The sequence below is a fragment of the Diospyros lotus genome, chromosome 7 (genome assembly GCF_014633365.1).
Source record: "Diospyros lotus cultivar Yz01 chromosome 7, ASM1463336v1, whole genome shotgun sequence".
Lineage (NCBI taxonomy): Eukaryota > Viridiplantae > Streptophyta > Magnoliopsida > Ericales > Ebenaceae > Diospyros > Diospyros lotus.
In genome coordinates this window covers 24,462,533-24,489,857 of record NC_068344.1, presented here as the reverse complement: position 1 = coordinate 24,489,857, position 27,325 = coordinate 24,462,533, and the positions used below count along the sequence as shown (strand labels likewise).

At 36.9% G+C, this 27,325-nt stretch overlaps 2 protein-coding genes across 4 annotated transcripts in view; one reads left to right on the top strand and one right to left on the bottom strand.

Annotated features, from left to right (window-relative positions):
* LOC127806974 (uncharacterized) overlaps positions 1 to 11,215 on the top strand; it is a 31,997-nt gene extending 20,782 nt beyond the window's left edge. The window contains exons 3-4 of one of the 3 annotated variants that reach the window (XR_008024552.1): positions 6,233 to 6,378; positions 10,701 to 11,215. The gene's annotated coding sequence lies outside the window, so the exon portion shown is untranslated. Of the gene's footprint in view, positions 1 to 1,189; positions 2,056 to 6,232; positions 6,379 to 10,700 lie in introns of those variants that run through there. The other 2 variants (XR_008024551.1, XR_008024553.1) reach the window with 2 other exon arrangements.
* Positions 11,216 to 22,808: 11,593 nt separating this feature from the next.
* On the bottom strand, positions 22,809 to 25,380 carry LOC127805731 (UDP-glycosyltransferase 74F2-like). The gene is made up of 2 exons (XM_052342485.1): positions 24,612 to 25,380; positions 22,809 to 23,695 (listed from the first exon to the last, which is right to left on the bottom strand). The coding sequence occupies exons 1-2, from the start codon at positions 25,308 to 25,310 to the stop codon at positions 22,973 to 22,975; spliced, it is 1,422 nt and encodes a 473-aa protein (XP_052198445.1). The 5' UTR covers positions 25,311 to 25,380; the 3' UTR covers positions 22,809 to 22,972.
* Positions 25,381 to 27,325: the final 1,945 nt, after the last annotated feature.

Below are 27,325 nucleotides of genomic sequence, written 5' to 3'. Positions count from 1 at the left end.
ATTCTTGCTACTATCCTTATCAATATGATATAGGATTTTCTAAGAGATTTCATTTCTAATATCTAATAAGTTTTTCATTTGACTCAAATTCCCCAACTTAATACGAAAACTTGACTCTTTTCATAGTTTTTTGAGCCTTATTTGCTTTGTTTCATCTAGTCTTTCTAGGCAAGGAATGCCATCTAAACAGTAGATGTTCTTTCCTTTTGTAACCAAGGTGTTTCCTTTGTATACTGCTCCATTTCCCAACTCCAACATATTTGTACTCTTGAGACACTAGCACTACTAGCAAAATTATGTTTGCACTGATGTAGACAAATATCTCACATTTGGAATGTTTCTGACAAGTTACAACTCCATTGTAAAATTTCAAGCAAACTTTTCAAACACCTTCAATCTTTAACTTGGATTTATTTTTCAAGTTAATATTGCCCAAATCTTCATCAGCTTGCAAAGTATCAGACATAGCTTGGTCTTTGCACATGTGCATGGATGTAATTGAATTCATCATGGGCTATGAACATAATCACATGAGTGGCTCATGCACTATTTGCCAATTAGAGATCTTGTTCGAGTTTGCCAAGTTTGAAGAAGAATTATCTGAATTGTTATCAATCATCATCTTGTCCTTCATCTTCTCTTACAGCTGTTACAGACTCTCCAAGTCTTCCTTGAGCGTTGAGCAATGACTGCATGTGACCAATCTTCATATAGTAATGGCATTTGAATTATTGAAATTTTTGCTAGATTTTGATCATCTATAACGATCACTTCTTTTATATCTTGGTTTCTCCCCTGATCAAAATTATCCATAGCTAGTACATACTCTCAACTTGAGGTGTGCTTGGATCTTGTCATCCCTCTCATTTCCCTCTCAAAATTGATCTCATCATCTATATGAAGTGTATTTTTTTTTCTAACCAATATTGTCTATAACAATGGTTTGTAAGAATGAGTAAAAGATGCCAATAAGAGCAAATGCCTGCTCTTTGTCCTCAAGTTTCAACAAGTTACACATTTCTAGTTGGTTAAAGCATTGGGATGTTCATGCATGCCTCAATTTTAGTGAGTATAGATCCATTTTTAGACGCAATCAGTTAGTCAAAAATTTCAAAGCATAAATGCTATTTAGCTTGTCAAAAAGCACCTTTGATGTTGACTCCTTCAATATGGTGTGCTTATTTTGTAGGGCAAGGGTTAAAGTGATGTTACTGCCTATCTTGGAATGGACTTCCACTTGCTATCATTCATATCATTGGGCCTTTTCTCATCCAAAGCCATGTTAAGACTTTGTTGCACCAAAAAAATCTTGAATGCAGAGAGAAATTGCTCTCTCTGTCGAACAGTGGCACCTTGTACTTCAACAAACTGACGTGGTGCCATTAGAGTTTACCTACTTCTATCATAATTAATTGGGCCAGAAAATTACACAATGGGTCAAATCTGTTCAAGTTTAGAACTCAGAACTGAGTCACATCAGAAAAGGTTCTCTGTCACTGTCTTTTAATCCAACCAATCTCGGAGACTAAAATTGACTAGGATGATTTTGCTGTCTTCTTCTCCTATCTAAACCTGCAGAAAATGGGTCAGTGGTTGTTTGCAGAAATTGGATTAATTAGGAATTTCTGGTCATAGTTGTTAAACTGAGATTTGAATTGTGAATCAGTGTATTCATTTTTCTAATCAAGAATTGTGAATCAAATCAAATTGTAAGGTTCTGTATACATTTTTTAAATCAATAAATATATGAAATCCAAGCATAAATCTCATATTACTCAACCAAAAACTAATAATATTCATATAGAATATCTAATATGTTAAAAGTATATCTCAAAGTACTACATAAATAAAACAAAAGATATCAATAGTTTCTATCCCCCCAAAAAATCAATAATCAATTACTAAGATTATAATCTCTCTTCTAAGTTCTACCTAATCATTGTCAAAGTCAAAGTCATCAATGTCATCTTTTCCTCCATCATCATCATTGAATACAAGCATATCCTCTTCTTATTCTTGACCGTCCTCATCTTTTTTCTCCTCACTATAATCAGTTCAACTTCTTCACCTTGAACAGCTTTACTATTTCTTTTTCTATCAATCCTTAAATTCCCTGGACCTACATAAAGTATAAATTACATGAGAAGATGGATGGGGGTTTAGATTTTTCTGATTTTATTTGTAAATTTGGGTTGGATAAGAATTGATTGGTTCACTTTCAATTCGCAATTCACATCCGATTCTTTCTGATTTTCAATTCCCCCATAAATTCATATTGGTTTTGTTCAGATTTGTATCAGATCAACTGATACAAATAGCAAATCATGCGATTCTGACAACTATGCTGCTTGTACCTGAATGATCAAAAACATTCTTTTTGTGCACCTTATTCTTTCTGCTCAATCTGGGTCTGAACAAAACAGAACATCAAAAGTGAATGACATCTGATAGGGCTTCACCAATAATTCTGGGTTCTCCTCTGCTTGATGAAACAAAGAAGTTCCTCCTCTCTGGCGTGTATGAAGTTACTGGCTGTCTGTCATGCAGTGTTTCTGGTGGCTGTGGCTGATCGTTGATGATGGAAGGCTGGTGAACTTGGATTTGCAGCCAGCAGATGCTTCTTATTGATTCCAGAAGCAGGTCCCAGTGCTTGCTTCTGATTTCCAGGGGTGGCAGTGGGTGCTCCTCTCACAATGTCTTCGAAATAGGGGCCTTCACTCAGTTCACTGGTTGAGGAGAGGCTAATTTTTGCTATGAAAAATGGTCAGTGATGGTGGTCCACAATAATTGATGGTGGTTGATCTGTGTACAGCGGAGTCTACACATTTGCCATCTGCGGTGGAGGTCCTCAATGATCTTGCTGCAGGTCATAGTTTGTTAGAGTGGTAATGGGCCATCCAGTGTTTTGAAAAGCACTAAGCGCGCTTTAAGTGCAGAAGGTTGACAAAACTTAAGTGCAAAGAAAAACACACGCACAAGCAAAGTGAAGCGCATATAAATAAAATAGAGTATGAATTTTTGTAAGCATGAAAAATATAAACTATTAAAAAACAATCATTAAAAAAGCCTAAATAAGAACGAGGGCTAAAAATTTAATAAAAGACGAGATATCATTTTTCATTTATATTTTATATCAGTTTACAAGTTCATACAACATAGCAAAACACATAGGGAACATAAAAAAGGATACAGTTTGGCCAGTTGCTGGTCCTGATGGAACTTGAAAGACAAACAGTCTGAACTCTCGATTGAAAGGATCTCAATGTGCTAAGGCTTCTTTTTTAAATTTGTATGTTCTTATTTTGGTGAGTCTTCTTTTGTTTTTTATAAAAGTTTGGCAAAAAAACTAAATTCTCTATTTCATTAACACGGATTTATGCGGAGGTTCAAATAGAAGAAGGAAACAAATCATCCCCATTTTACATCAATCACCTATTAATCAACTCCCAAATTTACAACACTCTCTAATCAATCAATTCCTAATATGCAATCAAAACAATCCCTAATTTACAACAATTAGGAAAAAATTAGCAGTCCCTAATTTATAGCTAGTTACATGCTTCCTTCAATATTTTTTGCTTAGTAAATATAATTGGGTCTTTTTTTTTTTTTTTAAAGCAAATTTATATATGGTTTTATTTAGATCTTTCTAAGATCTGATAATAACTTTTTTGGGTAAGGATTTTATACAAGCAACGACACTATTACAAAAGTTTAAATAAATCCAACCATTCATATTGTTTGATAAAAAGAAAAAACCAAGTTTATTTCTGAAACTCGCTTTTTTGTGCTTTGGAGCTTAGGTAAGAGCGCAACCTAAGTGCACTTTAATCGTGCTCGGCTAAAGTCACTGAGCTTCACACAAAAAAGCCCCAAGCATGCTGTGCTTTTCTTTTTGCACTTAAAGCATGCTCACTTAAAGCATGCTTAAGATGCTTTTTTACACTGGTCAGGTTTTGCCTTTTACACCTGTGGACTAGTCTTGTTGTGGTTGTTGCTGGTAAAGTAGAGTAGATCTAGCCCTTTTCAATTGGCTGAGGAGAGGGAGGTGTTCGACAATGCTTTTAGATGGCTGAGGATTCGTGGGTTGAAACTTTGGTGGCTCACAACAGTAGAAATTCAACATCATCTATCAAAGTTGTTAGGAAGGAACATTAATAATGCAATGGGATTGGATGGAAAGAGTTTCCATTCAATCTCTTTAAAAGCTCCACTTTTTGTCTCCTCCCAATTTTGGTGATTGGATGGAACAGAAATAAGGCAAACTTTTAATGTTGTATATGGACAAAACTAGTGTATTAAACGCCCAATGCATACTAAGGCACAAAAGGGTGTTGGAGTTAAGGCGCATGTAAGGCGCGTGCCTGATGGAACGGGGTGAATGCTAACTAAAAAAAAAAAAGAAAAATATATCTTAGTTGAAAAATATGGTATAAAATAGATCATAACTCCTAATAATATATTCACAAGCATGTTATCAACGAAATTAAAAAATTTAACATATTCTAATGAAAAAAACAATAAAAAAATGCCAAAAAATGCAATTTAAAAGTTTTTAAGTCAACTTAAATTAAATCTTAAAACAATTTACATGTTTTAAATCTTAATCAAGATTAACTACTTATGTATTTTAAATAATCTAAGAATCATAGAAAATACCCATATTTTGTTCATGCGGTTCTGCATAATCCTATTTCTGTGATAGGGGGAAACAATCATATTTTGTTCACGCGGTTCGGCGCATCCCTATGTTCGTGCTCAGAGAAAATAACCATGTTGATGGAGTGATTCTTCGAACCATGTTGCCGGGCCGTCAGGTGAGACAATGGGCCAATCGTTCAGACGGGGCGATTGTGCGAACCACATTGCCGAGCCGTTAGGCGAGACAATGGGTCGATCTTTTAGATGGAGAGGTTGTGCGAACCACATTGCCGTGCTGTTAGGAGGGACAATGGGCCAAGCATGCAAATGGAGAGATTGTGCGAACCGCATTGCTGGGCCGTTAGGCGGGACAATGGGCTAGTATTCTAGATGGAGAGATTGTGTGAATCACATTGCTGAGTTGTTAAGCGGGACATGGACCAATATTGTACGTCGTGTTGTTGCTGTAAGCGGGACAACGGTCTAACCACGCTAACAGAGCGATTGTGAGAATCGCATTGTCGAGTTGTTAGACAGGACAATGGGCCAATCGTGTTTACCACATTACCGGGCTGTAAGTAAGGCTATAGGCTTTGTTTTCTCTTTGTTGCCGAGCCATGTGTTGGGCAACGAACTTGCTATCTTCCTCGTGGCTGGGCTATTAGGTAGGGCAACGAGACTTTTGATTGATCTTTCCTTTTGTCTTGAGAAATGAGACAAGCAAATAATAATGGACACAATAATAATAATGCGTTTGCACGAGGGAGTACTAGCATTTCTGATGTGATTATGTCCACAACCTAGCTTTGGGCTTACAAATTCACATGAAAAAGAAACAATACAACTCTGGATTGGCCTTACACAGTTTGCTTGGTGTTGAGTAGGATTCCTTCACTCTTCTTCCCTTTTTTGTGGCTCCTAGTCACTCCCATCTTCTTCTTGTACATATTGTTGCAAGTGTCCTTTCCGGATTAACATCTCAATTTGATTTTTCAGTTCCTAGCATCGGTTAGTGGAGTTGCCACAAGTTCTATGATATTTGCAGTATTCATCTTGATTCCTTCCCATAGGATAATCAGTTCGCTTCGGGAGTCTGATATGGCTTGACCTTTCCATAGTTGCTAATATGGAAGACTATGGCTTAGTGAACTAGGTGTAATGATTGAATTGATGCCTAGGTTGATTTGGCCTCTGTACCATTTCCTGTCGTCTGTTGAAGTTCTCTTCACCTTCCCAATCTTTTCTATTTCGTTCTCTGTCTTCACCTCCTCCCACTGTTCTCATTATTTTAGTGTGGAGTATGTATCTGTTTGCTCTGACAAATAAATTTGCCAAGGACTTTGGGGGTTCCAATGATAATGAGTCTTAGAAGGGTCATGCCCTTGCATCATAGCAGATACTACTACTTCAAGCGGCAAATCATGAATTTCAAGAGTGGCATTCTGGAATCTATCCACATATTGCCGTAGGGCTTTTTTAACTCCTTGTCGGATACTGAGGAGATATGTTGCGTCCTTTTTTTGATTATTAATTATGAATGTTTTAATGGATTTTGTTCTTAACTGCTCGAATGATGAAATGGATGCTTCAGGTAACCCATTGAACCAGGTTCGAGCATGCCTTGTCAAAGTCAACGAAAATGCCCGACACATAACTTCGTCACCCCATCCATGAAGTATCATCAATGATTCATAATCCTGAATATGATCATCAGGGTCATCATTGCCAGCATAAGAGGTAATCTATGGCATCTTAAATTTTTGTGGCAGTGGTTTCTTCAATATGTTTTTAGTGAACGTGGATTTCTTTCTTGGTTGTTCCTCAGTGGTCGGAACCAATTTCTTTTGTTTGAGTACTTCTTCTATTACCCTTTTCATGTCATCTCATATACACGTTGCAGTGTTATTATTAGTTCCTCTATTCCTTGGTGTCGAGTCGAGTCCTTGGTGGGGCTTTGCCTTCTTTTGTAGGCATATTTGTCATAGTTTTCTGATGTCTTCTCCTTCTCGGGCTCCCTTAATCTCTTTGATAATTTCGCTTCCGCTCCTGATTTTGTAGTAGAGAGGCATTAGCTTCTCGTGGTGGGAGTTTAGGTTGATTTCCTTTGCGAGGAGAGGGACAAGAGTGAGAGTTGGGTGTGGCTTCTCGATAAGAACTGATCTCTTCATCCTTATGATGAATTCTCTTTAGTGGCGTAGTTTTCGGCACAAGTCTCCTTAGCGTTGCATGTAATGCCGTATTGGGGACCAAACTTTGTAGTATCCCCTCCATGTCTCGTAAGGCCTGCATTCCTTTAATATGTTGCTACCGCAATGCTTCATAATTTGTCCATGGGACGGTAAGAGTAGCCTGCTGTGAAGAGCCAGGCTGATTGTGGCATTTGTGCTGATTAACCAAGTGTTGGAAATTTGGTGGCTGCGGCTGGGTCCCCACTAGATGCTGAGGATTAGACAAAGTTTATTGAAGACAGACTTGTTGTTGAAGATTGGGGGAAGGTTGATGCTCTCCCATTGGATTTTGCAAGTCTCGTGAAGGAGGGAAAATTTCCACGCCTTGAGAGAGAGTTCAATTGCCTCTAGTACCTGCCATTGACAATGATTTGACTTTTTGTTGAGTGTTCCCACAGACGGTGCTAATTGTTATTGCCAAGTTACAACAATAAAATTTATTTGTCTCAGGATCGGCTTGAGCAGAAGCATCGACTGCTATCAAGGGTCTAGGATATCATTGGCGAAGTTTCGATGGATGTGGATAAGGTCGGAGTTGGAATTCAACAAGGCATGGGCCCAGAATAGTCTCTGGAATCTCCAATGCGAGGTGCCTGGAAGAGTCTTCGAGTGACAAGCGATGTGGGACCCTGAGGGGGTCTTCAATAGGTTTGTATTCCAAGGCTAAGGGCAAGTCGTCCAGGATTTAGCTTCGAGGCACAACAACAGTTAGAAGGCCACTTGGGAGAGTTCTCCGTGCTGGCCCTTTGACGACCAAGTTAGACAGTGTTCTAAGAAAGATGTCTAATGCATGTTGCAGATAATATGCATGACTATCAATATGTGCATAGATGCTCATGTTTATGCTAGTGAATAATAACTCCCAGATGAATAATATTGTTGAAATAACTGAGTCGGTCCAAATAGCTGAGTGGGTTCTGAGAACCAAGTGCCTCCAAGAATCGAGTGGGTCTTGAGAATCGGGTGCCTCCAAGAATCGACTGGGTCCAAAAAATCGATTGGCCCCAAATAACAGACTGGCCCTTGAGAATCGACTGGCCTCAAATAACCGATTAGCCCTTGAGAACTGATTGACCCTGAAGAACCAATTGACCCCAAATAATTGACTGACCCCTAAGAATCTATTGGCCTTGAAGAATCGACTGGTCCCAAGAATCGACTGGCCCTAAAGAACCGACGTGCCCTAAAGAATCGACTAGCTCCTAAGAACTGACTAGCCCTTGGAATGCTTGAGAGAAAAATAGAGTCCTTGTCCCCCCAGAAAACCCCCTAAGTGAAGAGGCAAGCCCTAAAGAACACGTGGTAGCCATCCCAGATTTTTCGAATGGCATATTCTCAGAATATTCCGCTTGGAAGTTTGAAGAAGACTTAAATCGAGAGGATCTTGGTAGAACCAAGTGCCTCTCGGTGGTGGCCACCTTCGCCACCCCTTGAACTAAAAACTCTAAACTCTAAACCTAAAACCGAGAGACTCTCGGTGGTGGCCACCTCTTAGGAAATGAACCGAGAAACTCTCAGTTCTAAATTGAGAGACTCTTAGTTTAAAAGAACCGAGAGGCTCTTGGTTCGAAACCGAGAGGCTCTTGGTGGTGGCCACTTAATGTGGCCACCCCTTCGAGCAAACAAACTGAGAGTCTCTCGGTTATAAACTGAAATCCACTTGGTTGAGTAGCGGCCTACACTTGTGCTCCAATTTTTTGCTTCCTTCATTTTACTTTTTTGGGTGATTTTGTGGGGCATTTTTTTATTCTTATTTACTGACCCGACCCATAGGCTCTTTATTGATTTTTGTGGGCATATCAATTACCATGGGAGAAATGATAGGTTGACCACACAGATCATATTGGTATAGGGATAACTTAACTATTCTTCTCTGAACTCCAGCTCCACTGTGAACAAGTCTATGCTAGGTCATCTTTGGCCTAGCATGTCATCCTCAATTGTTCAGTCACAACCAAAGTGCTCTTACTGTGGCTTTATTCATTCATGCTATTGGAAAAAATGCTCAAAAAGAAGAATTGATGAGGAAGAACATCCAGAAGATCAAGCTCCTAAAACCAACATTGATGAATTGGGTGACATAAAAGAAGATTGTGATCAAGAAATCACACAGGCAGTAGAAGAAAAGGAAAGTGAGATTGGTAACCATGAAGAGGCTCAAATGAGATACCAACAGAGATGGTTATAGCAATTAGGAAGTTACCCTGGATGATCAAAAAGACGCATAAGGTGATTGAAGGATCTCATAATGTTATCCTTGAGGAAGTCTCAAAACCTTGTTGTCCTTTGCCAATTCGTCGGTCTTCAATTGATGGTCTCACAATTCTGTCATCCCCAGCCAAGTGAAGTCTCATTGCCATTACCTTTCTGTTTGCACACAAGTATAAATTGGACATTATTTTATGTAAACAAATTTTTTTTGCCAGGAATGAACAGTTTCATTCCTTTCTTGTTCGTTGGGTAAATCCTCCAGATTTTGCCGACACTGGGATTTCTAACCAACCATCACCATTGGTTAGCCTCGTCCCACTGGAACAATATAGGAGACAACAAGATATAGATGTGCCAGCAACGGGCCCTTCCCACTTTTGGCAAGTCCATGTTGATCACATTGTCTGGCCTCTAGTAACACGGTTATATCACAGGTGGCACCAGAAGACCTTCCGAGCAACTTGAGGACAAGTTTTCTCCTGCTGGGGGAAAATGATAGGGATAATAATAAGACTATTTTCATATGCTTCCTATTTTGATTTGAAAGATTGGATTTGAATTAAGATTTATTTTGTTATCTTAGATTTGATTTGTTTCCATTAGGTGATTATAGATATTTTAGGATTTGGATTGGAATCATATTTATTGTATGATTTATTTCCATTTTGATTTAGTTTTGGCCTACAAATAGGCTTTTGATGTAACGTTGGTCTTAGGCACTTCTGAATATTGAATGAATTGATATTGAATTTCTCTTGGCTATTCTTCTCTTCTTCCTAATCTCTTCTTTCTTTTCAAACTTCTTAATTTCTCCGCCTTTTTTCCTACTTTCTGCAACTTTTCATTGCTGTCCTGCATAATGGTTCTATATATAGGACCTAAACCACCGTCCTTGTGGATTTAAGATGCCCTAAACAATCTACTACCTGGAAATAGCCAGTCTACAGTGTCTTTGTCCTAGGACTATTTAGTATGATTAACGTATGTAGTTATTGAGTATTAAAAACCTTTTCCAGTACAAATTTCAAGGTTGACAAAACGGTAAAGACTGATAAGTTCCTCTAATGATTTCAGTTTTTTCTTTTTCTTTTTTTTTTTCCTTTTTGTATATCTATATCATGGTAATTCAAATATTACCATCTGTTCTTTTCAAGCAATGTGTAGTTGGGAGAGAGGCAAATTGGAGAAACAGAAAGCTGCCTGGGATAAGTGCCTTTCATTCTTTCCTTTTTGCCACTAGGAGTTGGGAGTCTTAGACATATGTTATTAGGTTGTCTTTCTGCTATTTGATATTCATGTAAGGTTCGAAGGGAAGGGTGCCATAGTTTTACCCACCCATAACTAGAGTCCGGATCCCTGTAAAATTTGGATAAGATGACGGCATATATAATGTTTGTGCATTTGTATTGTACACGTAGTTAGATCGTCCAACAGTCCCCATCTTCAAATCATCTTTTTCCCACCAGCCAAGGGCGAGAATGACGAAGTAGTATGCATAATATTCATCATCTTGGGGCTGGAAGATAATGAACTTTTCATGTAGAGCTATCTATCTATTCTGTCGATTATCCTGTTTGTTTTCACTCTTCACCTTCATAAAAAGGATGATTAAATCTGCAGATTCTTTCCTGGGAAGTTATATTATGAGAAATCAGCTGTTATCTTGCTTTCTGAATGGATTGTACTTGTTGTTTCTATTCCTCTGGCAAGCTTTGAGGTAAAATTCATGCGCCCACGTCCACCTAGTAAGTTCAAGACTTTGTGTTCCTGTTATTATTCCTCCGGCAGCTTTTGTCACAGTGGGTTTCCCATTAATTAAGGGAAAGGTAGAATTTATGTGGCCTACCCTACCATATGTAGTAGTGTAAAGGCTTCGCATGTGATTATTAGTTGTTGTTTCTTGTTTGTTTGGTATAATAGAGACATTATATGCCCAGAGTGACCTTTTTTCATCTGTAATCTGTATCTATATATATATATATATATATGCATGCTTGATGTTGATCTCTGTAGTTCCACTGCTTGCTGTAGCTTTGCTTTTGTAAATCTTGGCCAGGTGGCTTTAGCCTGTAAACATTATTGTTTTCTCACTTATTTATGATGACTCTGGGTGACATAATTTGCTGAGTAGTGAAAATAATTTCTTTGCAAGATGAGATAAGCTTGCATGCAAAAATAACATTTGCAAAGCGGAGAGGGCTGGGACGCCCTTATTATCATTATCATTTGAAAACAACTTCTTTTTCTTTTTTGTTTTTTGAACATTTGATGTATTAGATGGACGAAGTTCCACTTAATCGAATTAAAGTTACCATTTGTGGAAGCACGTCTTTATTCCTGTACTTATCTCGCTCATCCGGCCGAGAGTATTTGTCAATTACATTTGTATTTTAATTTTTTTTCCGAGTATAAAGTACATTTAAATTAATTAAGTACATGAATCACTTGATAAAATTTAATTAATAGAGCTTTAAATTACAAGTCATATAAGGTTTCCTGGGGCCTTCGTCATTGACAATGTGCATTATTAATTTTGAAGTTAGTAGGTTAGTTTTAGGGTAATTTCAAATATTACTACTAGAATTTGTTAAAATTGTATTCATTGTTTTTGTGTTTTTAAAATTAACACACTTTCCCTCAGTTTTTATAATCAAGAAGTTAATTTTTCTCTTGTTAACAAATGGTTACTAATTTTTGTTAATCTTTAAAATTTTGTTCTCGTCACGTTGAATATAATTATAGAAATATCAAAAGCATAAAAAAAAAAAAAACATTAGGTGATGGTCGATTGATCACCACAAGTGTTGTCGCTTCACCTAGAACCTAGATCAAGTTTCCTTAAAAGTTATTTTTGGATTCTGTTATGCTCAAGAAAGCAAGTTTAAGGTTAAAATGGGTTTAAGAGGAAAATTGACAAAATAGTAGTACTTGGGAGACCTTCTTCTTTAAGGGCTTCTTTCAGTTATCCTGCGAGTCCAAGAAATATATAGACTTGAGGAGATTCTCTAAGTTATGACTCGAATGAGTAAATTTATCTTCAATATTTTTGCCTAGAGATAAGAAATAAATAATCTTAAAAGATGTAAATATTCTTTTATTTTTCAATCTTAACTTTTATAAATAAGGAGTTATCATTCGAATTGAGGCACAGGAGAAGTTTTACCCAAATTATTGAAGGGAATTGATAATATAGAGGTATGGATAAAAATAAAATTTTTATTATGAATCAAATACACGTAGCGGAATATAATATACATTAACATCTATTATTTAGATATTTAAGCAACAAACTTTTAATAAAAGAATATAAATAAATTCATACCTGTTGTCTAATAAAGGGATAGAGTACAGAAATAATTTTTGTACTGAGATTGAATCCACCTCAAGATGTAGTGGTCTTAGTTGGTAGACACTTAATATGCACTAAGGTACCATTTTGGTCATCTCTTCCCGTACTAGATATAAAGATTTTGTGTATCATCAGCACCCGCGTCTCAAAATCATATGTATGACTTTCACACGCATAATTTTCTGATAGAGAATGTTTTCAAGAAGGAACGTGAAAAAAGAAGGATTCAATTAAATTGAAGCCGAGGGTCTTCTGTTTCTTTTAATTAATACCCCTCCTCTCTCAATAATTCTTTCCCTTCAATAATTAAATTATATTTTTAATTATTATTAAACTATTCTCCTCAATTATTAAACTTACTCCTCTAATTCCAATTTCAATTTGAAATCTGTCACCCTCACCAGCCTTTCCAATTTTATGTCACATGGCAGCCTAATTATTAGTAGATAGAGAGTTAAGAGTTAACTTTTGATCAACCATTTCTAGAGATATTTTGGGTACACGATATCGATACCAAACACAACACTATATGTTTAAGAAGTTTTATTATCAGAGAATCCTATTACATAGTTTCAATAAGATTCTTAAATAAAAGATCGGGAACTCATTTATATGATTGATTGGAGAAAATATGAATTGAGAAAACCTTGTCTTTTATTGATTTTATACAAATATACAATGAATTCATAAAACAAGCTCATTAAATGTCATCTAAATCTAGCATTAGGGCATACAACACTAACAATTACTTGAGTACTTTTTTATTTTTTTGGTTGAGACTTGAGACTAACTCAGGCATCGGGGGGCTCACGCAGAGTGGGGGACACCCTGCGCCCTTAACTATCTTCTGTTTTATAGGTTACTCAGAGACTAGAGATTAAAGATGAACACTTTTTTGTAACTATAAATTTATTATTGTAGTTTAGTAATAATAATTGGCATCATTTGAGGAAAACGATCAAGAAGCCAATTAAAAGACTTTCAAACAATTTGAATCGTCCAAGACACTGGGAGAGGTCAATGAAGGTCTCTAGGAGAGTGGACAGTCTTCGAGAGACCAACAAAGGAAGTAAAAAAGTTATCTACAAGTTTTCGGGAGAGTGAGGAAAGAACTCTTAGATTAACAGTGAAGGACTGGTTATTCCCAAAAGTGAGAGAGTCTCCTAAACTAACAAGAAAGACTTAGTATAGGCATCAATGATCGATTTTGACCTCATAACGCCACAAATAAATGCTAAAACAACATGACAATGGTTCTTTCAAGGTTGCAAGTTGCCGAAAGCCTACAAAGCCAAGAATGACCTAAAATCCAATCTTCAGGAAATAACCAAAGCCGTGGGAGACTCTTTTGCCAAGTTTCCAAGGGACCTTTGGGTCGGTTTCTCTCACTATCCCTTTCGCTGGCTTATGAAGCTCTCTAGAAACAACATGAGAAAAGTGTATAAGCTCTCTGGGAGATGATGAGCTTGTTCCAAAATACTATACCTGATGCCTCTTTCCACATACCTTGCAGAATCTCCTTATCAGGAAACTAATAGGGTCAGTCCTAATTACTCTCTAGGGGATACAAGAAAATCCAATTCTCTCGAAGATCCCCTAGATAGAAAACTATTGAAAAACTCTCCCAGAGTTAGCCTCGCTCCAGGAGAACAAGTAGGCCACTTAGAGGCCTTCTACTGAAGATGAACCTTCTTGGAATGAGCAATGTTTGGAAATGGTAGACAATAGATTGTTGGAGGAAGCCGAACACCACTTTAGAGGCCATCTTAGTAGGGTACCGGAAACAGACAACCCATCCACATTCAATGTTGAAGAGACAATGAACATGAAAAAGATGATAAAAGAAATTTTAGAGTAGAAACAACTGGTACTGACTTAGGAGGAGCACTAGAGAAGGAAAATTCCTTTCGTTTTAGAGATGATGGAGAAATCTCTTCCCAAGAAGTTTAAAATGCCTCAATTAGCTATGTATTCAGGGAAAGGGGATTCCCATGTTTACACTTAGAGCTATGAGTCCCTAATGCTACTTCATGGATGGTAAATGCAATCATGTGTTGGACCTTTTCTTTGACATTAACAAATCATGCCCGTGCCTCATTTAATGGCCTTGCTAAGGTATCCATCTCCTCATTTGATTAATTTAGGGAAGAATTCATTAAGACTTTCATTATTAACAACCACAAAAGGAAAGATTATATATATTTGCTTAGCATTCAATAAAGTAGGAAAGTGATTTTTATCCTGTTGTAATTTCCTTTTTGTGTATTTTGTTTTTTAGGACAATAAATGCACAAAAAGGGCTAAAACTCTAGTAAACAAGTGAACCTGGCATCAAAGTGTGGAATAGGGTTTGTTGTTTAAAGCCTAACATTGAAGCACATAATGCACAAGAATGATCTAGGGCTTATTATCTAAAACTTAGTATCAAAGCGTGGAATGTGTGAGAACAATTTAGGGTTCATTGTCTTAAAATCAAAGCGTGAAAATGTGAGAACAGTCCAAATATTAAAAATGCAAAAATTGTAAGAATGATAGAGGGAAAACCTAACATCAGAAGCGTAAAATGCGTGAGAACGAATTAAAAATAAAAAAAGTAATAGTGCGAGAACGATCTAAGATAACCTAGAATCAAAAGTGATAAATGCATAAGAATGATCTAGAAAGACCTAGAGTCGAAAGCACAAAATGCATGATATCGATTTAAAATTGAAAATGCAAAAGTGGGAGAATGGTTTAGGGTCTATCATCCACAAAGGATTTGGGAGTAAGCATAATGCCCCTCTTCCAAGAAAAAACGAAGTGTAAGTGTTAAGGTAAGTAAACTTCAAAAGTTTTGAATGATTTATGGTTCAAAAGTTAAACTATGAAATTTTATATGCTATGTGAGTTACTAACATGTTATATAGAGAAAACAAACACAAACCTAGAATCAGAAGCACAAAAAGCATGAGAACAACATAGAAAGACGAAATTCAAAAGTGTAAGAATGATCTAGGGAAAACCTAGAATCAAAAGTGAGAAAATGCGTGAATATGATCTAGGGACTATCATCTAAGACAAACGGAGGTCTTATGAACCAATGGTTATAAAAAACAAATACCCATTGAAAGTACAAAATACAAGAATCCTATGACAAAGTGAAGTCCTCTTAAAAGATGGGGGAGTAACCCCTAACACTAGAAGGGAATAACACAAGAAGCAATGAAAGAGAAAATCATTTTTCTACAAAAAATACACATATATAGTAAAGGAAAAACAAAAAGCCCTAAAGTATATTCAACCAAGCTAGAGGAACCTCCACATGAAAGAATGGGCAAGAACACTAAAAATGAGATTACCATATCAATATTACGGCTCTTATCTCTTGAAAGGTAATCAAGGTCAAGTTCTCATCAACTGACCTGGATCCTTAATATCTAAATTTGCCATCACCTCAAGGTTTCCTCATCCCCTTGAATAAGACTTCAAATGAGAAGGGAGATTCTCCAAGTCATCAATTAGGATGGCAATAAGCTTCTAGATTCTCAATCTCTGGGTCATTATGCCACCAACTTGAAACACTAAAATATGTAACTTCAAGTGGATGAGAAACAAAAAACCCATGAGATTAGAAATGACTGACATCAAGAAAGATCCCTTGGGAAAGTTTCTCGAAGAGGGCAAGTTGATAGTTACTCTTTCCTTTGGGAAATTTAAAGGAAAAAGTGTGAGTAATTGTTGTGCCCAAGAAAGTGTGGCCAAGTCTAAGATAAGCCCAAAAGGAAAAAGCCTAAAGAGAAAGGGCCTTGGAGACCTTTCTAATAGAGTAATCCCCTGTGAGACCTTCTAATTGGGAGCCTCTTTTGGGTACCCTTGGGAAACCCTCTTGAGAGTCTTTCTCAGATCCTAAAAATAGTCTTTGAGAAACCCTTCGAATCATGGCTTGTCAAGAATGCGTCAACTCACTTCTAAGATCTTTCCCTAGAGATCATGAACAAACAACCTTGGAAGACATGGATGCTCCTTTATCTATCAATCTTAATCTTTATAAATAGAGAATCATCCATCTAATTGTGGTATGCGAGAACTTTTATACAAATTACTTGAATATTTCTCTGTTTTTTGGTTAAGAGTAACTTAAATATCGGAGAGTCTGTGTGGGAGACATCCCATGCCCTTGATTGTCTTCTGTTTTGTAGATCACCTAGAAACTAGATGTTAAACATGAATACTCTCATGTAATTATAAATTTATTATTGTATTTTAGCAACAACAGATTCGAGAGAGATAATTACTTATGGAAATCTTTTTTCTTCATTGCCAACACCATCATTGCCTTTTGTCTCTACAACCAAGACATTGTTTTGTCTTTGCACCATTATTGGTTTCAAGGTTTGAGCTTGGGTTCATTCGAAGATGAGCTTAGTTTACACTAACAATTGATGACAGGAGAGTGGTGGGAAGAGGGAGAAGAGAGAAAGGATAGAGAAAAGAATAGTTGGTTTGTGGTTGTTGGCAACTTGAGAGATAGGAAAGGGGAGAGAGAAAGAAGATAGAGACGGGAGAAAGGAAAAATTATCTTAAATATAAGGGTAAAATAGTTATTTTGCTTTGTCAATTAATGACAAAAAAGACGCATGCCATTTTTGCAATGGTTTAATACTTAGATTTTTATGATTTTTATTCACATGAAAATCTGTTGGTTTCATAAAGAATTGAGCTAAGAACAAAATAGCAGAACAGATAGCAAAAGAAGAAGAAAAAGATAGAGGAATTTCAGTTGAAACTTAAAAGCATGGAACGAAAGAAGATTTCCTCTCTTATTGAGTTCAAAAGATTGTTTAAATACACAAGTCATCCTTATCTAACAATCTATTCAAATACTTCCTCAACTATAGGAGATAATTATCAAAACAAACTGCAGCTAAGACTAATCAAATAATTCAAAAACATAGGCTAAACTTTAGGAGTTTTAAATTAATCCTTATTTGCTAAATTTTCTCTAACAAACCAGCTAAGAGATAGCTTTGAAAGCTATCTATTTGAACATGTTTCAATAGCTTATTAGCTGCCGAGGCATTCTTTCACAACACTCCTCCTTGCATCGGTTGCTGAACACACTCCCAATCTTGATCTTAGCTGTTCAAACTTAGCCTTAGGTAGAGCCTTGGTGAATAAATCAGCCAGTTGATCCTTTGTTTTGCAATATAATAGCTTGACTTCACCTTTCTGCTGCACTTCTCTGAGAAAAAATAATTTAATGTTGAAGTGCTTAGTTTTGTTGTGAAATACCGGGTTATTCGAGATAGCTATGGCTGCTTGATTGTCCACAAACAGATTTATACTTCCTTCTTGCTCTAGGTTTAAATCAGTTAGCAATTTCTTTAGCCACAATGCTTGATTCACTGCTACTGTAGCAGTAATGAACTCTGCTTCTGCCGTGGATTGAGCCACGATTTCTTACTTTTTAGAGCTCTAAGAGAGTACCCCCAAGCCAATTGTAAAACAATAGCCTGAAGTACTCTTCATATCATCCAATGATTCACCCCAATCACTGTTAGAAAAACCATAAAGCCTGCATTCCTTTGTCTTATAAAACAGAACACCATAATCAAGCGTTCCTTTAATATACCTCAGCACTCTTTTTGCAATCTTATAGTGTTCTGAAGAAGCACAATGTAGAAATCTTGAAAGCATACTTACATCTTGAAGAATGTCAGGTCTTGTAGCTGTAAGGTACATTAGACAGCCCACAAGACTCCTGTAAACGGTTTCATCAACTCTTTCAGTCCCATCTTCTTTGCATAATTTGGCCTTTTGGTCCATAGGTGTACTCATAGGTTTGCAGTTCTCCATCTGAAATTTTTTGAGGATCTCCTTGGCATATTTCAGCTGATGAATGAAGATACCATGCTGGAATTGCTGGATTTCCATGCCAAGGAAATAAGACATCTCTCCTAAATCGGTCATCTCAAATACCTTCATCATCTCCAACTTGAACTGATCTATCTCATTGAGTTTGCTTCCAGTTACCAGGAGATCATCTACATAGAGTGAGACAATCAAGGAATTTGTAGTAGAATGCTTAGTATAGAGAGTAGGTTCACTCAAACTTCTGTTAAATCCCAAACTTAGGAGATGCTTATCAATCCTTGCATTCCAGGCTCTTGGAGCCTGCTTCAATCCATATAAAGCTTTCTTAAGCAAGTACACCTTATTCTCATGTCCCTCAACAACAAATCCTTCCGGTTGCTCAATAAAAATCTCCTCCTTTAGATAGCCATTTAAGAAGGCTGATTTGACATCAAGCTGAAATATCTTTCATTTTTTTTGAGCTGCAATGGAAAACACCAACCTGATTGTATCTAAACGAGCCACTGGTGCATAAGTTTCAAAGTAGTCCATTCCATCCACTTGTGCATAGCCTTTCACCACCAATCTAGCCTTGTGCTTGTTGATCGAGCCATCAGGATTCAACTTTGTTCTAAACACCCATCTAACTCCAATAATCTTCCTATCATTTGGTCTGTCAACTAACTCCCAAGTGTTGTTTTTCTCAATCATGCTAAGCTCCTCCTCCATTGCAATCATCCAGTGAGAATCTTTCTTGGCTTCATGAAAGCTTTCAGGCTCTAACAAGGTTAAATTGCAACGGTTATAAATATCTGACAGCATTCTTGTACCTTTAACAGGAAAATCATCAATGTTTTCATCTTCCATTGATGGTTGTTCACTTGATAGAGGTGCTATAAAATTCTTTCCTTCTTCTTCATTCCAGTTCCAGTGTTGATGCTCTTTAAATTACACATCTCTCGTCACCTCAATTTTGTTTGTTTGAGGATAGTACACCCTATATGCTTTGGAAACATTGTTGTACCCAATGAGAATGCCTGGTTCAGCCCTCCTATCAAGCTTGTCCCTCTTAACCTGTTGAACATAAGAGAAACAAACACATCCAAACACTTTTAGGTTTTGCAGAAAAGGTTTATAACCATACCAGGCCTCAAAAGGTGTTCTCCCTTGCACAACCTTAGTAGGAAGCCTATTCAGCAAAAACACTGAAGTGTTGGCTGCTTTAGCCCAAAATTTCTTTGGTAATCCTTTCTCATGCATCAAACACCGAGCCATGTTCATGATTGTTCTATTCTTCCTCTCACTTACACCATTATGTTGTGGAGAATAAGGTATAGTGAGCTGATGTTCAATGCCAGCTGCTTCACAAAAATTATTGAACTGGTCTGAGGTATACTCAGTCCCATTATCAGACCTTAGCATCTGCATTTTACACCCACTTTGATTCTCTATCCATGTCTTAAATCTCCAGAAAATACCAGCTACCTCAGACTTGAATTTCATAAAATAAATCCAACTAAATCTAGTTAGATCATCTATGAAAACAATGTAATACCTGCTTCCATTTAGAGATACCTCTGGTTTTGGTCCACTAAGATCAGTGTGGATGAGTTGCAATCTCTGTTTTGCTTTCCACGAGGCTGCCTTGAATGGAAGTCTTGTTTGCTTCCCATAGTGGCAAGTCTTACAAACTGTCAACTCTTTATCTAGCAGTGGCAGACCTTGCACTAAATTCTTTTTGCTCATTTGAAACACAGCTTCATGATGGTAGTGCCCCAACCTTTTATGCCACAATTCAGTAGCGCTGATTGTGGCTATTTGAGCCACTTGCACATCATTCACTGGATTTAAAGGAAAGCATTCATCTTTACTCTGAATAATTTATGCCCCTTAGCATCAAGTATCAAGCACATCTTGTCTTCAAATAAAACCTTAAAGCCTTTTTCAAGTAGCTGACCAACACTTAGTAGATTATGGCTCACATCAGGTACATAAAGAACATTTGAGATCATTTTTGTACCTGCACTAGTGTCTATGGCTATAGTGCCTTCTCCCTTGACTGCCATATAATCACCATTCCCAATTTTGACTTTAGTAGACTCAGATTTGTCAAGCACTTTGAACAACTCACGGTTGCTTGTCATATGATTTGAACAAGCACTATCAATCAACCAACTTTCATCTGAACTTTTTGTTGCAAAACCTGCTGCAACAAATAGCTGCTCCTCTTGTTGTTGGTCTGCTACCTTTGCTTCTACAACTTGTTGAGACTTATTCTTGCAAAACTTTGCAATATACCCCAATTGTTTACACTTGTGGCACTGCACATCCGATCGTTTCCAACATCTATATGGCGGATGACCCTTCTTTCCACAGTGTTGGCATGGAGGATACTCTTTCTTCCCACTGCTAGTTGCTTTCCCATTATCTGCATCAACTTCTTTCTTCCAGTGCTTCTTTCCTTTGTCACTTTGCTTTTGTTGAGACTTTACATACAATGCTCCCTCTATAGTTCCTTCCTGCCTCATAGATCTTCTTTGCTCTTGTGCTTGAAAAGCACTCAAGAGTTCTGCTAAGGTTAACTTTGACAGATCCTTTGTATTTTCTAAGGCTGAAATTGTTGTCTCAAACCTTTCAGGGACTGAAACCAGCAACTTTTGGACAAGCCTTGTGTCTGCAAATTCTCCTCCCAGTAATCTCACTTTGTTTGCAATCTCTAGAAGTCTATCAGAATACTCTTGAATGGCCTCTGATTCCTTCATTCGTTGCAGCTCAAAGTCTCTGATTAAATTCAGCATCTGCATCCCTTTGATCTTCTCATCTCCTTCATACTCCTTGAGAAAATCCCAGATTTCTTTTGCTGTCTTCAGAGTCATGGTTCTTGTGAAAACTGCTGGGGAAACAGCAGAGAATAGGCATGACTTTGCCTTTGATTTCCTCTGCCTTTTCTCCTTGTGATTCCTAAGTTGTGCAACTGTAGGATTGTCCGGTAATGGAGGAACTTCGTAATCTTCCTCAATCACCTCCCAGAGATCATTTGCATCTAGAAAAGCCTCCATCCTAACAGCCCAAATCTGATAGTTTGTTCCTTGAAACACCGGCGGTACTATAGTAGTGAATGGTGCTTCGGATTGCATGATGATTAGGCTGAACAGGAAAAACTAATGAAAAACAGCTTGATAGTATCAAACTCTCTTTCAATCTCACAAGCTCCTCAAGAATATTAGCTCTGATACCAATTTGTTGGTTTCGTAAAGAATTGAGCTAAGAACAAAATAGCAGAACAGATAGCAAAAGAAGAAGAAAAAGATAGAGGAATTTCAGCTGAAACTTAAAAGTATGGAACGGAAGAAGATTTCATCTCTTATTGAGTTCAAAAGATTGTTTAAATACACAAGTCATCCTTATCTAACAATCTATTCAAATACTTCCTCACTATAGGAGATAATTATCAAAACAAACTGCAACTAAGACTAATCAAATAATTCAAAAACATAGGCTAAACTTTAGGAGTTTTAAATTAATCCTTATTTGCTAAATTTTCTCTAACAAACTAGCTAAGAGATAGCTTTGAAAGCTATCTATTTGAACCTGTTTCAGCTTATCAGCTGCCGAGGCATTCTTTCACAACAAAATCTCTTGCGGCTTAAATATCTTTCATAGATTTTTTGTGAATTACACTCACTTTGTTTTCTTTCACTCAAATACTCTTTTCTTAGTTTAAAAAATGCTTCTCTTGATGGAGAAGTTTTAAGGGTTAGATTGGTGTCAAGTCTTATGAGGCTATAATATAGTCTTTCTTGCAATTAGAATTTATATTTTATGAGAAGTGAAAGTGCACGTAACTTGTGGATTATAATTACTGAGGTAGTATCAGTAAACAAAGAAAAGGAAGAAACAAGGAAACTCCAACTGAAACGAGTGGATGACAATTATGTAGCATCATTTGTAGCCCATTTTTCAACACAGCATGTAATTATGTGGTCCATTCTTCATTGGACCACATAATTACCAGAAGAGTACAAAAACTCAATAGTCATCATAATTGTAATGCTAAAGGGGTTTGATTCATCTGCGTTATTGTCTTGATGTAACTGAAAGATTATTAAAGGACAAGCTAAGTCCCTCATTTTACAGTGATTTCACTTCTTATATACTTTAATTTATTTTAGTGCTTTGTTGGGGACTTTTTTTTCTTCATAATAGAACTATCAATCATTTTTTTATTATATAAACTCGTGGAGTATGGTATTGGGGCTATTGAAGTGATTATAAAACTCAACATATGACCCAAACTCATAATATATTGAACTTACAAAGTGATAGATAGGTTTAACATGTGTCAACTGTTGAGTTGTCACCTTAGGTGACATCAATTAAATATATGTGTTTTTAAGTTAGTTCTCTTAATTTAACACGAAATATCAAGATTAAGACAACATACATGACCCTTGTAACTCCCATCTCTTTTCACAAGATAGACATCATATGTACATGTGATAAACTCAAACAACAAACCAAAATATAAGCATTAAAATGTAACGATATTATTGAAATAGTAACGAAATGTCAATCGAATTCGTGTATTATATTGTATTTTGCAGTCTTTTGTTGGCATTTCCTAGACTGGGTATATAGAACATATATACAAAAGATGTTTACATATTGTAACAATATTATGAAATATTCTGAACACAAATTAAAGAGGTAGCTAAGGAGATAACTTGGACACAAACTCATCAATGCTCTTATCAGTAGTACCACCTTCGGTCACTGCCTCCTTGGCCAAATCCCTCCATTCCATGACCCTCTTTTTCATCTCCTTCCCACCCTCTCCTTCCATCACCTCCCTAACACAACTTTCAACCTCTTCTCTCCCAACCATGCCATTCTCATCAACCTTAACCCTAATTCCCACCTTCCAAACGTCCTGCACAAGCTTGGCATTCGTCGTCTGATCGGTCCACTGCGGCATCACCACCATCGGCACCCCCAAGCTCAGACCTTCAATGGTGGAGTTCCAACCACAGTGCGAGAAGAAGCAGCCGACAGCCTCGCTCGCGAGCACCTGCAGCTGTGGACTCCAGTCGACTAACAAGCCTTTGTGGGATTGAATTTCAAGCACCAAATCTTGCGATAACTTGGCTTTCTCAGAAGCTCTAACTACCCAGAGGAAGAAGAAGTTGGTTTTGATGAAGCCCCAGGCCAGTTCTTCCATTTGGTGCTGGGTTAGACTGGACAAGCTGCCGAATGTTACGTAAACCACGGATTTTGGCGGCTTGTGGCTTAGCCACTCTAAGCAAAAGGACGGGTTTGAATGGAAGAGGTTGAGGCCATAATCAGTGTCATCTGGAACACGCTTGTCCAAGAAGAAAGATGGGATTGTAGGCCCGATTGTCATTAATCGACTGGTCTTCCCCATTGTATCCAATGCCTAGTATGTATCATCAGTAAACTTTAATAATTGAATCTATATGTCGGTCGTCTGGCCTTTATATGAGAAAAAAAAAAAGCTTTCCAAATTCAGTCTTTAAACTTTTCTCGAATTATTTAATTGAGAGATAAATTGGTCAAAAATAAAGACTTGAAATTACAAGGCCAAACTGAACTATAACTAACATTTCAGGCAAAGTAAACTATTTTGAAGAATTAAAAGTTAACCGCCCAATTTGGCCTTTTCTCTAAAAACAAAATGAACATTGTTTTTTATTTAATTCAGTGTGAGTTTCGGACCCTTTATCCTATATATGTTTAACTAATACAAAAATTTCTCAAATTCCCCCCCCCCCCCCTCTTTTTTTTAGCGAAAAGGATTGCTGTTTAGTGTAACTTGTTTGTTAATTGCTTAATTGTAAACAACTAAATGTGTTGCATAGCTTTGTTAGTTTTATTGTTACTGTTATTATTATTATTACTGGAAATTTGAGCCTAAAAGGCAACACAAACCCGCATGGGACAGATGCACCAACACACCCAAACACGAACCCAAAAGACCCAACCCCTACAGAAACCCAAATTGGCATATTTTTAGTGACTATAACACCCACATTTAACTGAGTTTGATTTAAATTTGTCTTATATTGAGTTAATTCTAAATCTAAAATTATAAACTGATCAGAATTAAATTAAATTTGAGAGGAAAAAAAATTGAGTTACATTCCATTTTATATAGAACCCGGAATAACTACACACCCTAGGTTTTCTATTTTTATTTTTTATTTTTCTATTGGAAGTGTTAATTCCTAGTGCAACTGATGCTTTGTAACTGACATAAATTGGTTGCATAGAGGAGTAAATTCTTTAAGGTTTTACATTTCTTATACACACACACGCGCGCGCGCGATACTGACCTTATCCTCCAGCTTGTAGAATGTGTTGACGAGAATGTAATCTGCTTTCTCCACATTGGAGAATTGCTGCAAAACCAGATGAAAGTAAGCCGGATATGATCCATGGATGTAAATGAATGACGGCATGTCCGCGAGCTCCAACAATGGCAGCCCCGGAATCGAAACCGGCAGCGACCTCACGGGCAGCTGCAGCAACCCATGATGAGCGCAATAGTAGATGTAATTGACAGCGCAGGGTTGCGTGAAGAAGGGGGCGCCGGCCAAGCCGAATTGCTTGGCCACATCCAAAGCCCACGGCATGAAGGAATCATAGACGACGCAGGTGATGGGGTGAGTGGAGGCTTGGTGGCGTCGAATCAGGTCGGCGAGGGTTTTGGATCCGACAAGCTCCAAGCGGGTGAGGTAGACCTGGACGTCGCCTGCCTCGGTGAAGCCGCCGGCGTCGAAGCCGTCGGAGAAGGTGTCGAAGTGGAGGAAGTGGGAGTGGGGTTTGAAGGAGGTGGAGATGAAGGCGGTGATGGCGAAGGTGGATTTGAGGCCTTTGGAGAAGAGGCGTTTGCAGAATTGGAGCATGGGGTTGATGTGGCCTTGGGTTGGATATGGAACCGCCAAAACATGGCTTCTCTTCTCCATCTCCATCTCTGCCAAAAATTTGATCCCAATATTAGAGATGAACTCGGAATTTGTTTCTATGGGCATGCTTGGCTAGATTCGACAACTTATGTAAAACAAAGAAAAGGAAGAAACAAGGAAAGTCCAACCGAAACATGTGGATAACAAAAAAGTAGCATCATTTGTTGCCCATTTTTCAACATAACATGTAATTATGTGGTCCATTCTTCACTGAACCACATAATTATCAGAAGAGTACAAAAACTCAATAGTCATCATAGTTGTAATGCTAAAGGGGTTTGATTCGTCTACGTTATTGTTTTGATGTAACTGAAAGAGTATTAAAGGACAAGCTAAGTCCCCCATTTTACAGTGATTTCACCTCTTATATACTTTAATTTTTTTTAGTACTTTGTTGGAGACTTACAAAGTGATAGTTGTTGTTTTGTATTTCCTAATGAAGTCCACACTACAAAAAAATTAGCATTTAGCGGCGATTGTTTTTGTATTTTACCACAGTTTTTTGTATTTTGCAGCGGTTCACGTAATTTAGCGAAAACCGTCGCTAAATCAAGCGTCATAAAGCATTTAGCGGTAGTTTTCAGCAACCGCTGGAATAACCGCTGCTAAATGTTATTTTTTGCGACGATTTTTAAACCGCCGCAAACTAAGTATTTAGCGGCGGTTTCGAAACCGCCGCAAAAAAATTGCAAAAAATTGAATTTTTAAAAAAATTCAAAATATTTGAATTCTAGCGGCGGTTTTAAAACCGCCGTTATTTACCGCACCAGTGCGGTAAAGCAAGGCTGGGTGCCCGGCAGCTCGCTTGCACGGGCCCCACTCGCGAGTGCAGGCTCGAGCCTGCGCCTGGCCCCCACTGCGTGCGCCACGTGGCCATACTGGAAATTTAATTTTCAGCCTCTCATTTCCCTTGATTCAAACCCTCAACCTCCTGTACGCGCGCGCGCGAGACCAGCTGATCAGTGAAATCTCCTTAGTTATTATTTGTACATATAATTTATATACTAAATCAATCCCATTTTTTAAAATTATATTCTATATTTTTTTAAAATAAATTGAAAAACATAAATTGATGGATTATTTTTTAAAGGGATAACAGAATAAATTTTAAATAAATTAATTAGATTAAATTAAATAAATTAATTGATTAAAAAATAAAATAAAGATTATATATATTTTTTAAAATTTTGCTGCATGTTTTTTTATTTTTTAAATTAAATTTTTTAATTATTTTTATTTAATTATTTAATTATTTTTTAAATAAAAAATTTAATTGTTATTTATTTATTTAATATTTTTAAATTATTTAATTATTTAATATTTTTTAAATATTGTTTTCAAAACCGTCGCAAATATTAATTAAATTTTATTTAATTATTTTTATTTTTTAAATAAGAAAATTAATTTTTATATAATTATTTAATATTTTTAAATTATTTAATTATTTAATATTTTTTAAATATTTGTGACGATTTTGAAAAATCGTCGCAAATATTAATTAAATTTTATTTAATTATTTAATTTTATTTAAATTTAGCGACGATTTTTCAAAAATCACCGCAAAATTTAATTTTATTTTTAATTAATTATTTATTTTTTAAATTTAGCAGCGATTTTTTGAAAACTGTCGTAAAATTAATTTTTTAATGAATTTTGCAGCAATTTTGAAAAATCGCCGCTAAATGTTAAAGAAATCGTCGCAAAAAAATCGCGGCGAAAAATCAATTTTTTTGTAGTGCCAAGACGATAACGATGGTTTGGGTTAGCTTCATAGGCTTCGGGTCGGAATTGAAGTGACGGTTCAACACCCTTATTGGTAGCCCAAAATTAGAAGTCGGGCCATAAGCCCTTAACCTTCTCTTTGGAGAAGAAATGGGCCTTGGCCCATTTGCTCAAGAGAGGGAGGAAGCCCATGAAACCCAAGTCCATGAAGCCTATTAGCCCATTTCTCTTGTGCCCTAGGCCCTCAATATTAAAGGGATAATTCTTTCCCTTCATCCATTTTTGTGCCCTAGGTGTGCGATGGCCGATTTTCTTCATTGGGCGCCATTTGTTGTGGCCAATTGCTCATTCCTTGTATG